Consider the following 15,584-nt stretch of genomic DNA (forward strand, 5'->3'; position numbering starts at 1 on the left):
CAGAAAGCTCCTCATGAGCTTTGCCACCCTGTGCTGTCGCCTTTGCACGCGCGTTCATGCCGCCCGGCCTCTTATGGTCTTTTACGCGGCTCCGCAGCAAGAAACAAATCTCAGCTGGCGGCGGGGACACAAGTGTTAACGTGTCAGGTGGTCTTTAAACAGCAGACTATGAATGTGTTTGGTCTGAGGCTGAAGCTCACGAGGCCAATAAAGACACGGTCCGAAGGTTGCCAATTGGAAAGTACATTGTTTGTTTTGTACACTCATGCGCACTCATTTATCATCCTGTCATTGTCCAGCAGCGTCCACAAACTATTACTGCGTGTCCAACAAGAAATATTTTCCTTACACTCCCTCAATCATCCTGTCAGTGATTTGTTTAGTTGGATACCATTCAAAAGCTTTGGGGCTTGACATACGGCACACTGGTAAATTGTTTCTAAATACAGTAAATAAATAAATACAAAAGATGAAAAAAAATCAAAGTAAAACAATGACATGAGAAAAATAAGTTCAGCAACTACAGTTAAATAATAAGTAAAGTAAAATAAATAACCAAAAAGTAAAATTTGCTAAAACATTTCTTACTATTAAAAATGTGTTAAAAAAAAAAAAGTTAGATAATAGCAAAAATTTGACTGCAATGAAAATGCATGAAAATAAGGCACAAGTAAAAGAATCCTATTTATGTCTTTTTGAAAAGCTGTCCACGTTTAAAAATAAAATAAACTACGCAACTAAATTGTGTCATTAAAATAAACTAATATGAATAGTACATAAATAAAAATGTGTAAAATACATTTAAATTAATAGATTCACAACAACCTTTTACTAGTTATAATATTTTCTCAAAACTTTGAAAATAAGAAAATTATTATTTTTAAATTAGTTCATTAAAAATCCTATCGTACCCCATGTATCAAGATACGTATCAAATCCTCTGTTATTGGGAGATGCACAGCCCAAATATGTTAGTTGGCTCAAAATGTTCCTAAATTCAACAGAACCTGGGAGCTCAATGTTTATCCCCTCTCATAGGTGCGATTAGTGTACCTAATGAAGCGTCCTGTCCAATCAGCAAACACATCAATGAATGTTTTTGTCTCATTATTTTTCTGCCGTGAGTCATTGCAGCCATCACTTTGCTTGCGCTCACACCTTCGCGACATCTGGCCGCCTTGTCTTCAGTTTGGTGTGTTCCGGCCGGGACGCGTCACACAAGCTGGCGAGGACGGCCGCAACTTCCAAGAAATGAAGCACGCTAATGGACGTCTACGACGTTACAAGTTTCACTGTCTGTTAATTCCCAGCTCAGATCCCGGTGGGCTCTTCCCTGACTTGCCTGCTTCCTGATTCTCTTTGACAGTCCAATCATTACACAGCTCACATACTCACACACACATTACTGGCCTTTTAGTGAGCATCATTTACAACAGCGTGCAGACACAACGATCCTTTTAGAGGCATACTTCCAAGTACTTCCACAACACACAATGGAACGAGAGTCAATTCAGGAGATGCATCCCATACTCTCCTTGGTATCCGTTGTTATCTATCTGTTGATGGCCTTAAGGTTCAACATTGGTTTGATCAAAGCATACAACATTTTCCCACGTGTTTGAGAAATTCCATTATGGTCACATGAAGCCAAATCACCATAACTTAATTTGCACAAAAAGTGTTAGCACGAAACCTTTAGTCTTCTGCCAGAAGGGGGACAACAGCTCAGGAAAAGCCTGCTAGAACATCTGAACTTTATTTGGGTTTAATAATGGCTTGTGTATGCTGACTGGCATTTAACTCAAGTTTGAAAGTGACCAGTTAATTTTAAACATACTATAGCTAGCACGAGCTACACGTCATGTTATACAAGGGTGTGTACACTTATGCAACCACATCGTGTGAGTTGTTAAGTTTCGCTTTCTCTCTCAAAATGATTTATCTTGGTCTTATTTTTTTAGATAGTATATCACAAAACTTACCATTTGATCAGGGGTGTGTAGACTTTTTACAGCCACTGTCTGTCTATCAAAACAGATGATACTTAAAAAATATATCAAAATACTGTTTAGTTTTTCATCTAATACTGTATTTCTATAATTTTGCCGAATAATATATATTGTATGTAATATGTATTTTTTTGCATTTTTCCACAATATTTCTCAAATTTCCCCTAAACAGTTTTCTACAAATAGAATACAAAACAAATAATAACATTTTGAGCAAAAAATGCCAGGAATAGTCTACTAGTGCATTTTAGTCTTACATTTCTCCATTGTTCTATAATCATGTACAGTTACATAAATAGTTGACTTTCAAATTATATTTAGATACAAGCGTTATTGTGTAAATGCAAAGTGTCAGTGTTGGTGGAAAGGGAGCATCATTACGTCGTAAATAATTTCTGGCTGTTTATTGATCCGCCGTGTCTAAATTGAGATTGCTCACTTAAGAGTTGAAAGCAGCATAAATCATATACTGTAGTGTGTGTAGTGTGTATTCTCAGAAACTACAATTGGTTAACGAATGTGTTTGACCATCCATTAGAGACTTTTTTCCCCCCCACTTTTTTTCCACTTTCCACACTTTTTCCACAAAAATCGCATTATAACTCATACACACATTCAGATGCTCACACAGAAAGAGGAAGTGAAATGAGCAAGAAGAGTGAAAATCCCCCTAGTGTTGAAATTGGTTAAGTGAAAGGAGAAGAGGTAAATGAGTGTTGACTGTGTCCACACACCCAAAAAAATCTCTCTCTCTCTCTCTCTCTCTCTCTCTCTCTCTCTCTCTCTCTCTCTCTCTCTCACTATCTCTCTCTCTCTCTCTCTCTATATATATATATATGGCCACTTATTACTGTGAATGTGGCAAGGAACTTTAGTCATATGATTTAACTCAAGTCAGACTCAAGTCGCCAAATTTAGGACTTGCTACTTGCTTAGCGAACAGCTAGGACTCGACGGCAAACTCACTCGTATCTCAAGGCACCACTCCATAAACATTTGCCAATATCTGAGCGCTTTAATCTTCGTATTGTTTTGTTTTCACTAGAAAAGAGCCATTTCAAAAATATTTGCACACAAAAAAAAAAAAAAAACATTTTTATTGCGTCCCCCCCCCCCCCCCCCCCAACGCTGATCGATTAGGAAATTCCATGGGATTGAGGTTCAAATCTTAGTTGGCTTGAAAACCGAAAGTTGGTCAATACTAGTTCCAGTAACAGCAAGGCGTTACTGGAACACAGTCGTCCACACGATGCCGGCTGAAAATCAATAGAGGTGCTCGTGGCCACCAACAGTAGAAGTTTTGGCTAATTGGAGGTTGTACTTGTATTTAGGAGAGTGAGGGATGCTACTGAGGAAGGCATAAAGTCTTTTTTACAGTCCATGTTCTTGTAAGATGGTAAACATTAGCGATGGTTCACTGAGCCCTATAATCCCCAAACCACAGAACCTTCCACAGTGCCTGGTGGTAATTATCCCCTTTTGTTTTTTTTATGTCTTTGTTGTCTGTGTGACTAAGTTGACATTTTCAGAGGGGGGGGGGGGGGGGGGTAATGCAAGATCAAAATATTTTGGAAAGAAACAGGAGACTTAATCACTCTGACACGGCCCTCGGATCATTGAGAACTAATTCATTTTGCTATAGTTCTCAGAAGATTAGAAATTACAAGAGGTTAACAGTTCTAATTTTAAATTCATGTATGAACATCTGGAGAAAATAAAATAGGAAAATGGGAGAATTTGTTACCAAAAAACACATTTTCAAGTGAGCAAAAGTACGGTAAGCCCCTCTCCATCACAAATTCCGGATTCCCGACATTTCTCAGATACATTTTTTTTCTGGTTGTGTTGTAACTCAGTATTGTTCTTTATTTTGAAGCGTAATTCCACTTCTGGCCACTAAGAAGAGAAACATGCCTGACTCATTTTTGCTAAAGAGATTAGAAAGAGTATTTTTTTTCTTCTCTTTTAAAAAAAAAAATATATATATATTTTTTAAATAAAATAAAAAAATAAAAAAGTAAAAAAGAAAGAGTATTTTTGATGTCTCAATCCTCGCCCATCCTGCGTTTTACGCCTACAGAAAGCGACCGCTGTAGGTTCATTTTATAATGGGCTCTTGTACACTGTTACACTGTTTGTACAATATTTTTATTTATCCTTTACTCTTCTAGCTCTCTCTATATTAAATGTTTTTGAATTGATTTGTATTATTTTACAGTGTGTTTAAAGACCTTTAAAACACAAAGTGCCATAAATGCTATATGAAAAATGACTGAGGAGTATTTAATATATATTATATGTATTTGTCGATTTCACTTAGCGCGGGGGAAGGCTAGAACGTAACCCAGGGCCAGCAAAAATTGTGTTGTATGGTGGCAGTGCAAAAAATAATTCCGTTAATCTAAGGTATACACTCTTCTAAATAATTTCAAATTAAATACATATTAGAAAAAAAATCTGTAAACATAAATGATTAAAAATTAATTATGTTCCATATTATAAAACAACATCATGGTTTCATGAATTTTTTAGTGCTTGACTTATTTTTATGCTCAACCGTTACGGTGTTGTGCAAAACATTCTGTACCGTTAACAAGGGTTTTACGATTGCCACATTTTAACTCCTTTCCATATTTTTTTAAGGGAAAATTTGAAAAAAAAAGAGGAATTTATGACTAGACGTAAAAAAGGAACTAACAAGTTATGTACGCAACTTCTTTTCACACTTAAATGACTTAAATTCAGTAGGCTGAAGTGTTCCTTGAAATGTCACTTGCACTGGAATAAAGCATGAGACCATCTCAGGCAATTGTGCCGCACCAACACATGATGGATATTTTTATACTTCTCATATGTTTTTATTTGACGTCACGTGAGGGTGTTGTATTTCACCGCGATGTGTCTCGGAACAACTTTTTATTGGCTCAACCTCGTAATAATGATAAAGCTGGCATCATTAAAACAAATTATTTGCTAACATAGTGTTCTACTGATTGGTCGAGCGGGCACGAGGTAGCCCCCAGGCTCAGACGGTCGCATCACACCACTACTTATTAATTCACATTACTATCAGTGCCAAAGAATTAGCTCTCACTTTCAAAAAGGTTGGTGACCCCTGGCCTATTGCAAATATATCTCAAATCTAGTGGGATTCTGTCAGCTGCAATTGACTCAAGAAGACTTATTTATTTACTCTGGCTTCATCTGCTGCAGAGGCCTCAGATCCAACATGTGGTCAAAATCAATGCACTTTTATTATTCGGTCGATGGAATGAACTTCTATTAGCAGATTAGGTGCAGATAAATGGTTTTAATAGAGGCATGTAAGTTGAGTATATGTCTTTTCTCATTTGCTCCCAAAAAGGTATAAATACGTTCTATTTTAAATATTACCATGCTCCCAGATACGTATTTATACATTTTTTATGTTTTTTTTTTTAAATACTAACATAAGCCTCTGAACTGAAGAGAATGCATGAAGCAACGGTAGTTATTACAAAAAACGGTCAGCAGGTGGCAGCAGAGTATAAGATATCAACCAGGGCCATGTTGCAACAAAGCTGTGATTTGTGAATAATGGTGAATCTTAGCTATATTCTAATGCTAATTGTTGCAAAACGGAAATAGATGGAATTATTCTTTTTTTCCTGATGAAAGAAAAGACTAATCTTTATTTTGGTAGGTCCCATGTTTTTATAGCAATAGAACACAATATTCTGTGGGCCTTGCAAAATCGGTCAAAATCCAGTAAAACAGCCGGGAGCGAAGTCACAAACAAAGAGGAATTAAAGTGAAAGAAGTTTTTAATCAAAGTCTAGTGGTTAAATCTTAAAATAAATGATGACAGGCAAACGCCCTCGGAAATAGTGAATTTTGGCTTTTTTAGGGGGTGGGGTATCATGTGACATATCACAATCATTTCATCTCAAAGCAACGCCCCGAATCCTGCGGAGAAAAACACCCAACATCTGTGCTAGCCTTAAAATTTAAAAGAAAAATGAGTCAACTTCTGTTGTTCTGAATGCAGAAATGTCAAGTATGAGAAAGAGTGTTCAGAAATATTTTTCGACCCATATTATATTGAAGACATTTACTAGGAGCTCTGACAGGCATCTAAAGGTGGATTTACTCAAACTAGCTAAAAAGCATCGATACTGGACAATGAATCAAAACGAATGTTTGAAGTGGATTGTTGACACAGACACTCTTCAGTCGATGCAGAAGGCAAGCAAGGACATGAGCCACATTGATAAACGATATCAACGATAAGGATCTGAAAAGTCTGAGCATATAAAACACACAGTTGAGACACAGCTGGGTAGAACGCATGACTGGCAGCAGAAAGAAAATGAACGCTTTAAATAAAAGAACACAAAATAATTCCTGTAATATTTTGCGCGATGCCAGTAAACAGTGAGCTCATGTGGCCTTTTCAACACACGCTTTGATTGACGTCGCTGACGCAAGCGCTAGCCTTTTCAGTAGCGCCTTGTGTCTTTCTTTATTTTTTATGTAGTTGAAGCTAATTTAGTTTTTATGGTGGGTTGCCGAACAAGTTTCTGTCAGTCATGGACAATCCAGAGAATGACTACTGCTCAGTACCCTCTCTAGGCAGATGAACAACGGTCGAGCTACAGTATCAATCGAGCAGGTTAGCTAGCTACCTAGCTATAGCTTTTCACAATGTACAGAGAGTCCTACTACAATTTCACAGAAAATCAAATATACAATGACATTTTCACCAGGAACTATTTATAACAAATTTAATCGCTAGTCAATCTGGTGATTGGGGGTTGTGTTATTACTTTAGCTAATGCTAAATGCTATGTTGGTTGACAGTTCAACAACGCTAAACTAAGACAATGGACTCACCATTATTATCTAATTTTTGGTCGGAAGTCAGATTTTTCCGACTGAAATTTCACTCAAGACTTCACCGGCGCACTACAAGTGACGTCACTCTACAATGGCGACCTCTCTGGAAAAACAGAACGTGAATGTTAAAACATAATTTACACGGGTATAAAACTAGATAGCTTTTTTTATTCATAAATATTCGATTTAACTTCACGTAACACAACGTACATGACAGTATGCCGCTATCTCCCTGCATGAAATTATACGGTGAACTACTGAATTGTATGGAATGCTTATGAAATAAAATAAAAACAATAAATGTAGCAAAATTGTGAGAAGGCAAGTTTGCTGGTGGTCAAAATGAGTTTTGAGAACCAAAATAAGAAACTATTTATCACTATCCGCCATTTTGGTTGTTTACTTTCGCCTCGAACGCTTTCAAGTCAAAACTGGGAAAAAAACATTCTCGAATGTAGCATTAGTAGTTCTCGTTCCGGCATGATGAAAACATGGAACGCCAGCTAGCGATTAGATGCGGACGAGAAAAAAAACGTAAATGTGAATGTGAAAGTAAATACGAAGGAATTGAACAGTTAAAACTCCTTTTTAATTGGTTTATCATATGAATCGCTATGGCAACCAAACCAATCAAACCGGGACTGTTCCGGTTAAATGCAATGTTTGAGCATTGTAATTTAGAATTTTCCATCCATCTATGTTACTTTTCCCCCCTGATATCTGGATTTTGGCCTGTTTTGCTGTTGAGGCTTGAACGAATGAACAGCATTTCAACAACGGGAAATATGATTTGTGTATTCGTATCTCAGGGCACCGCTGTAGTAAATGATCCGAGCCACCACGGCAACAATACAGATGCTATTATTTACTACAAGCCAGTTTACCAGCCACATTGCTTTAAAGCTGTTATTTTGAATGTCACATTTTTATACAGTGTCGCTTCAATAAAGGTTGAGTGCCTCCACAGCACAGAGGATCATCACCTTCATCCATCATCAAAAATGTCCCGTGCAGCCTTTCGTTCCCAATTGAATGCAAGCCTTTGAGCCTCCTAACCTCATTAAACTGATCAATTGTTCTAGAAGTCAATACGGTCAATGGACAAATTGCAGGTAAGTTTATCTGCAAGTCAATGTTTGCAGCCATCTTCATGCTCTTGGTAAACATCCTGAATGGAGGCTTAAATGTCCTCCCACAAAGAAGAGGCATTCCCAATTGTTTAGAACACATTACGAGAATCATCTTTCCTCCCATGGAAGCTTTTCTTTCTTTTCTTTTTTCTTTTTTTTTTTAATCGGCAGCAGCTGCAGGACAACAAAAGTGCGCGAAACAAAGACGACCTTATGTAGTGTGACTCTCACCTGAGCCACGCCTATGCTTTTGCACAGTGTCACGCTTTGCTCTGCAAAAACACATGCATGGTTACAAATGGTTGGGAAATGGATGGAAATTCCATTTAAAAAACAAACAAACAGTACTTTCGTGCTAGTAATCGAGACCATGGGGATGGGAACCTTAATGAACTTTATGCGCTCTAAACGAACTGTCCAAAGTTCTTGTGAGGAATCACTGTTGTTTGGGTACTTTTGGATTTTTTGACCGCTTTTCGGTGCCCAAGATGCTGAAAGGTAGACTTTTTCCGTCATAAGGTAGCTAATCATTATCGTCCATGTTTTGACCACCCATAGAACGTTGAGTAAAAATTTTTTTTTTAGCAGTGTTTAAGAGAGCATTTCAATAGTGCATATATATAATATATATTATCGTAGTCTAGGGCCGCCTTTTTTTTCTTTTTTTACATATTTGCTATTTCAACCAATTTTCCTTTACATAACACACACATGCTTTTGTTTATGTACATTTGCTTCCTGCTTAGCCTGTCAAGTCGTTCAGATTTATGAGGTTCAACTCTCTTGAGGAGGTTGCTATTTAATGCCTCCTCTTACACAATCGTATCATACCAAGAGCTCTTCAGCCCACACAAGGATCATTTCCCCATGCTCATGTCACAAAAAAACAAGTTCTTCTTTTTCTTCTTGACATTCTTAGATCGTTTGGCAACGGAGAGAAAGAAGGACGATGTGCGCAGCGCCGGTTGTCATGTATTTGGTGTAACAAGAGAAGCAGCAGCAACCGCAATGTAAATAGCGTGTATTTAATTTGGACTTGCTAAACAAATGACTGAATCGTTGATTTTTCTGTTTGCAGTATGAAGAAGAGGAGCAGTGAGAGTAATTTCCCAGCATCTGTTCGGTACATTTTATTCCCTGCTATTTGACGTACACGACTTGTAAAGCATAATAGCAGCATTTTAGAATATATTTACAGAAACACTGACGTCAATTGTGAGTTTCCACTCACTTTATGTGAAGTCAGTTGTTTTATTGGTTTGAGTCATTATATTAAATTAGTGGCTAACTTCGAAAGTGTGGCGCACGAATGCAGCAAATCTCAAAGCGGGGGTATGTGGGCTCCCTCTAGTGGTATGTGAAAGGATCACTGAATTAAATGCTCAAACTGGAAATTGAGCCTTGAGGCCCTTAGCTCGCGAACATCACATGACCAAACTTTTTTTGTTTCTGGTGTGGGGGGAGAGCAATGTGATTCCATACTTAGCGTTCAGTTGCATTTACCTATTAAGTACAAGTCATTTGCATCCAATCTTATAAAACTAACACATTTACCTATAATTCTTTATGTATCCCTTATGTGCAATAGATTTGGTATGCAACACTATTTGCTTTTTTTTTCACCTCAACCTTTCTTTACAAAACAGCCTAATTAATCTCATCGCTGCTGCTATTTATTGTTGCACTTTTACTTTAAACTTGGCGTGCGTTCGCATCACACAACTCTAATTGAGTCAATATTGGCGTGCTGTCTGAGTCACTCACACAGAAGCGCCACTAATGGAAACCTTTCATCGTGACGCCAAAGCATTAATAATTTCAGCGAGTTTCCATCCTAATGATTCACATTAGCTAAACATATGACGAGTGAGGACTTTCCTCAATGAAGATGCGAGTAGATTTATGAGTATAATCGCATCCAGGCCCTTCAAATAGCACTTTATTGAGCTGAATATTGACTGGTGGTTGCCGTGGAAACGGCGCTGATGGTGCTAGTGGGGGTGGGTGTTCAATTAGTCTGTACCTGTCCCTAACATAATGAGCGTGATGAGGAAAAAGACAAGATTCATTAGAGATAAATGGCATAGCAATTGCCTCCAATGTCCCAGAAAGAGCTATTTAGTTTCATTATTGATTCAACTGTTGATTGTTTTTCTAATTCCTAAATGTAGACTAGAGTCTCTTCAGGGATGAGCCCAATAAATACATTAACAAAGGTTACTCAATATTTGGCATGTGAAAGAGACATTTCATTAGGCAATTAAATGCTGCTATTAGCTTCTGATTCTTATCTATCGTGTCCAATGGGCACATTTCAGTTTTACTGTTTAAGTTGTCAGTGGAGCGTCTACAAAAGTGTTATTCAAGGGAAGCTTTGTATCTCCCTGTAACGTGATCTCTGTCACACGTTTTAAAAGGCTATCAAAGCTATAATCGTATTGACTTAATGGCACGGAATATAAAACGCTGCGCGTGAACGGCACTCCTGTTTTGCAAACAAATCAAACGTTCTTTCACAGGCCATCTGCGATGACATTCAGCGGCCATTGGTTAAGGCGGTCTTATCTCTGCAAGCCGTACGGTAATCACACTGTGAGCGTCGTATACTGTATTGTGACTGTAAGAAAAGTAGCGGATGATATTTTACAGTCAAGCTGTTAATTTGACAAGCCTGAGAAAAAATAAGTGTCGCGATAGAGAAATATTTTTTTTAAATAATAATAATAATAATAATAATAATAATAATAATAATAATAATAATGGAATGGATACCTTATTCATGCACTCGGCCCCTCCGACCACCCCCAAACATTCGCACCTTTCATACACCAGTGTGAGTAGCACTGGAGGCAATGTGTGTGAAGTGCCTTGCCCAAGAGCAGGGATCAAACAGCCGACCTCCTGGTTACTGAACGACCGTCTATACGCCCTGAGCCACGGCCGACCACATTAGAGAACAAGAACTATTATTACTATTATTACTATTATTATTATCTGTGATTGGCTGGCAACCAGTTCAGGGTGTACCCCGCCTACTGTCCGAAGCTAGCTGGGATAGGCTCCAGCACCCCTGTGGCCCTTGTGAGGACAAGCGGTTAAGAAGATGGCTGGATGGACTATCATTATTATTATATAGCATGTAACCCTGTTACTATAATTTGAGCTAGACTAACATTACATTAGCATTTAAATTAAATGTAACTTTCACTAGGAATTTTTTTTTCAGCCCCCCCCAAAAAAAACGCTTTTTCCGGTGCCTGAATAACTGTATCAGGGTTGGGCCAAATACAGCAAAATGTATCACTTGACAGATAAAATTGCTAAAAAAATAAATACATAAATATATAAATACATACTGGTGCCTAAACTGTCCTCCAATTCTGGAATGACCTGTGTATATTGTATACCAACAGTCTGTAAAAATAGTACCGGTACTCAAAACAAGCATGACACAAACTGTGTGAACATCTGACAATCATGCATTAGCATTATTAGAAAGACAGAAATTTGTATTATCAGATTGCTGTGTCAACGCAAGATTTGTGTGGTTGTGGGAGTCAGTTGCACGAGGCTGATATAAACTGCATGTTCTCCTTGCATGCAATAAAAAATAAATAATCTAATTGTATCTCTCATTACTATCGAAGTACTTGTCAGGTTTCGTCCACTGAAGGTTAAGATTTTGACACATTCCACAGCTGGCTTAGTGTTATGTTACTGCAAGACTGTTTCTTTGTGATGCACTTAATGTGGTTTCTTCATAGCAACAACAGGTTAAACAGGTGAAAACCAGGCTGTCAGCTGCCTTTGAGAATGTGTGAAGCTCTTCTAAAACCAAGCTGCTGCTCTGCCTTGGCCTATCTAAACACAAATTAGTAATCAGGACGGATTACCCCGCCCCCCCCCCCCACCCCCCCAACCCCCCCGGCCAAACAGCACATTTGAGTACGCCTGGTTTGTTAAAAAATGGATCAATAGGAACTGCAGCTGTGTCAGGCTGTCAGCATCAAAGTGTGTAGTCATTTTTGGCATTGAAACTGCCTTTGAAAAGGAGTTAGACGGATCCAGCCAGCCCATATGGGACCCTTGCTTAGCAGCTAGCTGCTAGCTGCTAACGCTTGGAACAGACGCTGGATTCTGAAATGTCAGTGTAATGAATGAGATTTTTTGCTTTTTTTGCATCCTTAAATAGGGTTTGAACATGATTTCAGGAAGACGTTGAGTTGATGTTGGCGCCAACAGTTTGTGATGGCAATTTAAACTTAAACTGGGCTCCAACTTCCAGTTAGCACGATGAGTCAAGACGGCCGTCACGCCACCGTGTGCTGCCATGAACAATTGAACAGAATGAAAGCGTACCAAGGCACTGATGTCCTTGCATTACTGTATTTGGGAAGATTTTATTTGTTGAAGTTGGCCTTCTCACCACGTTACCAGCGTTACCGTCATAGTGTTGCTATGGCTAGCTTGACTATCTTTCCCGACAATACACACCGAATGAACAGTGTAGGTGGACCAAGTTTTTCTGTTCAACGAAGTCCCATTTTTGTTACACATTCAATATGCTTTCGTGGAATACCGAAATGTTGTGGATTCCTTTCATCCCACATACTATGCAACCTGATCCCTACAGCAACATTACTCATTCCCGCCAAGGAACAAATTGAGTAATTAGTATCCTGCTCTGTTTAACATAAATAAAACCATTGCGGTCTAGAATCATGCATCAAGTGCAATCATCTGTTTCTTCACACATCACAGAGGCCGACATCCAGAGTGATGTCACGAACCTTCCCTCAAACGGGCCTCTCAGCGACTTGACGTGTATGATCTCATGCTTGGTGGTCTGCTTCAGTATTTACCACAAGCAGAACATGAGACCTTTGGGTGAGCAACAACGAGTAGGTTGAAGCACTTTTAATGCTTCCCGTATATGACCTGAAGATAAACTTCAGCAATTGAATTACATTCGTATTTACAAAATGGAGTTTTTCCTGCGCTAAATATGTTCTGGCTCGTGTTTTTGGGGCATGCACGAGATGCTGATTAACCCGATGGACCTGTCATCCTCGGGTTCATTATTTTTTAAATGACATTGTTGTCAAATAGTTCTACTTAATAGCTAAAGAATGATGTGCATACACACGCGCGCGCGCACAAAGCGCCAGTGTGGTGAATGCGGCGACATGCCTAAGGCACAACTTCTTTTTTTTCCCCTTCTTTGTCACATTGTGTAACTCCAACCACCTGCACCTAAACACCACCAAGACCAATGGTGGACTTCAGGAGGACCAAACCTCACCATGAATCGGTTCACATAAATGGTGTCAGTGTAGAGATTGCACATCTGTGTATAAGGCCAACACTGACGTCCTTTGCAGGAAACGACAGCGCCGCTTGAATTTCCTTAGAAGACTCGCATCTCTTGACATTTGCAAAAAAAGATGTTGAGGATAAGATGCTCTACCAGCCTGTGCTGGCGAGCGCCATTAGAATGCAGTTGTGCGGAACTAAGTGGGCTCAATCATAGGCGCGGAGTTTGACGGCCTGCCATCTTTGGCGGAAAGGACGACGCTCAACAAGCTGCTGTCCATCATGGCCAATTCAAAGCATCTACTGCGCATTAATTGATAAGCTGAGGTCACTTTGCTCTATTGGCAGACTGAGGTAGTCCTCCCTTCCTCAAGCCATGCAGTTTTTCCAATTCCACCCTGGGAAGGAGACGCTACTATCACATTCCCTCGACTCTGGACTGCACTGTTAGGAGCTTACACACTGATTGATCACCGTTCACCTTTTGCAGGACCTTCAGACAAGCGCTGGAATTTTGACATATGACTGTATTTTGAAAGAAAAAAAAGAATAGAAAAGTTTCAGAATTCTCATATTTCTAAGATCTCCATATGCTGATCTATCCATCCATCCATCCATCCAGCATTTAACAGTGGTTCTGGTAGATAATCCCCTAAAAGATTCTGCTCGAGAAATGTACAATGTTTTGTTATAATGTATTAAGATCACTTTGATTGTGTGACTCAAAACGGAGCCTTTTTATCTATTTAAGGACGCTGTTGAGCTTTTGATTGATTGATAGCTTCAGGCCTTATAAGGTAGAAACACAGGACAGCGGTGACATTAAGGAACGCGAACCTGTGAGCATTAATAACGATTATGCAACAACTCGGAGAAGCAAGATTCCTGGTGAATGCTTTGAGTCATGTGCTAGCCTAAACAGCACCAGCTTCTGGCATTCAAAAATTCTCAAACTAAATCTGACACAGCACATACAGGTAAAGTCAAATTGACTATACAAGAGAAAGCCCATTTACCTGAAAAGTCAATTTTTTTCAGTTATCGTTTTTTTAAGAAAAAAAAGAGTATTCTACATAACTAACAAAATTTATTATTTCTTCTTCTTTTTTCTATTTTTTTTACACAGTATCCTGTACTTGGAATCCTGTGACTTTTGTTTTCAACTGGTATATAGCAGTGCCAGTAATTCTAAATTCCCTTTGACAAATTTAATCCAACTCTTGCTTTTGGTTGAAAATATGGTAAAAACAAACAAAAAAAAAAAGTATGCATAGACACACAAACTAAGTAGAGTATGTACTCACCGTCAGTGGCAGTGAACAGACGGCGAAGATGACCGTGATGAGCGCCAGCAACACCAGGTGGTCCATCTCCTCCTCGCCCCATCCGAACAAGGCCAGGCTGAACTTCCTCCTCCTGCCGGTGGAGCCGGCCGAGCCTCGCCGCATTAACTGGCTGCGGTGCATCTGGCAGAGGCTGGCGATCACCGAGCCGTTGCAGGCGAACACGGCCAAGATGATCAGCGCCATGAAAGAGGAGTACGTCAGCGAGAAGGCCTGCACCCGCTCCGCGTTGGCGTCCCCCGTTGCATCCATGTCGATGAAGCACCACGTTCCCGGGCAGTACTGCCTGAACCTGCCGATACCGCCGAATGGCAGCAGGCAGAAAGCAAGGGAAAAGAGATAAATGGCGACGAGCGTCACCTTGGCAAAGCTTCGTCGGATGTGCACCGAGTAGAAGTACGGGTGACTGATGGCCAGGCAGCGCTCCACGGCCATGGTGCACAGGATGAGTGTGGGCGCCAGGCCGAAGAAGCTCATGGCGAAGCCGAAGAGCTGGCACAGGCTCTCGTCGCCCAGGCCGATGAGGGACACGTTGCGGGCGTAGCAGATGAAGACGGGCGGGCTGAGGAGACAGGTGCCCAGCAGGTCGGTGAGGGCGAGGCCCGTCACCAGGATGGAGAAGACGGACGACGTGGAGCGGTGCTCTTTGCGGTGTACGCCCAGAATGAAGAGCGCCAGGAGGTTCCCCACCACGCCGGCCAAGAACATGATGATGCTCGTGGCCGGCTTGCTGTCGCCTTTCACCGTCAGGCTCCCGTTGCACGTGATGTTGGGACACAAGCCGTCACAAGCCATGCTTGTGTTCATGGATGAGTCACTGGAGAGAATCTAAACGGCTCCCAGATGTTCAAAGAGGCAACAGGGCGGTCTTGGTTTCATTTGGAGGGCAGTTCTCACCAAAGTGCTCTGTGGGT

The 15,584-nt window shown here is 40.0% G+C and overlaps 1 protein-coding gene across 2 annotated transcripts in view; it reads right to left on the reverse strand.

Moving 5' to 3' along the window:
* ptgir (prostaglandin I2 receptor) overlaps positions 1-15,584 on the reverse strand; it is a 28,654-nt gene that overhangs the window by 6,023 nt on the left and 7,047 nt on the right. For both annotated transcript variants that reach the window (XM_086081104.1, XM_086081103.1), the window contains one exon: positions 14,632-15,576. In XM_086081104.1, the coding sequence (XP_085937230.1) occupies positions 14,632-15,477 (846 nt within the window). In that variant the 5' untranslated portion in view covers positions 15,478-15,576. The remainder of the gene's footprint in view (positions 1-14,631; positions 15,577-15,584) is intronic.

This window comes from Leptonotus elevatus, chromosome 7, assembly GCF_054856555.1.
Source record: "Leptonotus elevatus isolate MCC_2025b chromosome 7, RoL_Lele_1.0, whole genome shotgun sequence".
In the NCBI taxonomy this organism is placed as follows: Eukaryota; Metazoa; Chordata; class Actinopteri; order Syngnathiformes; family Syngnathidae; genus Leptonotus; species Leptonotus elevatus.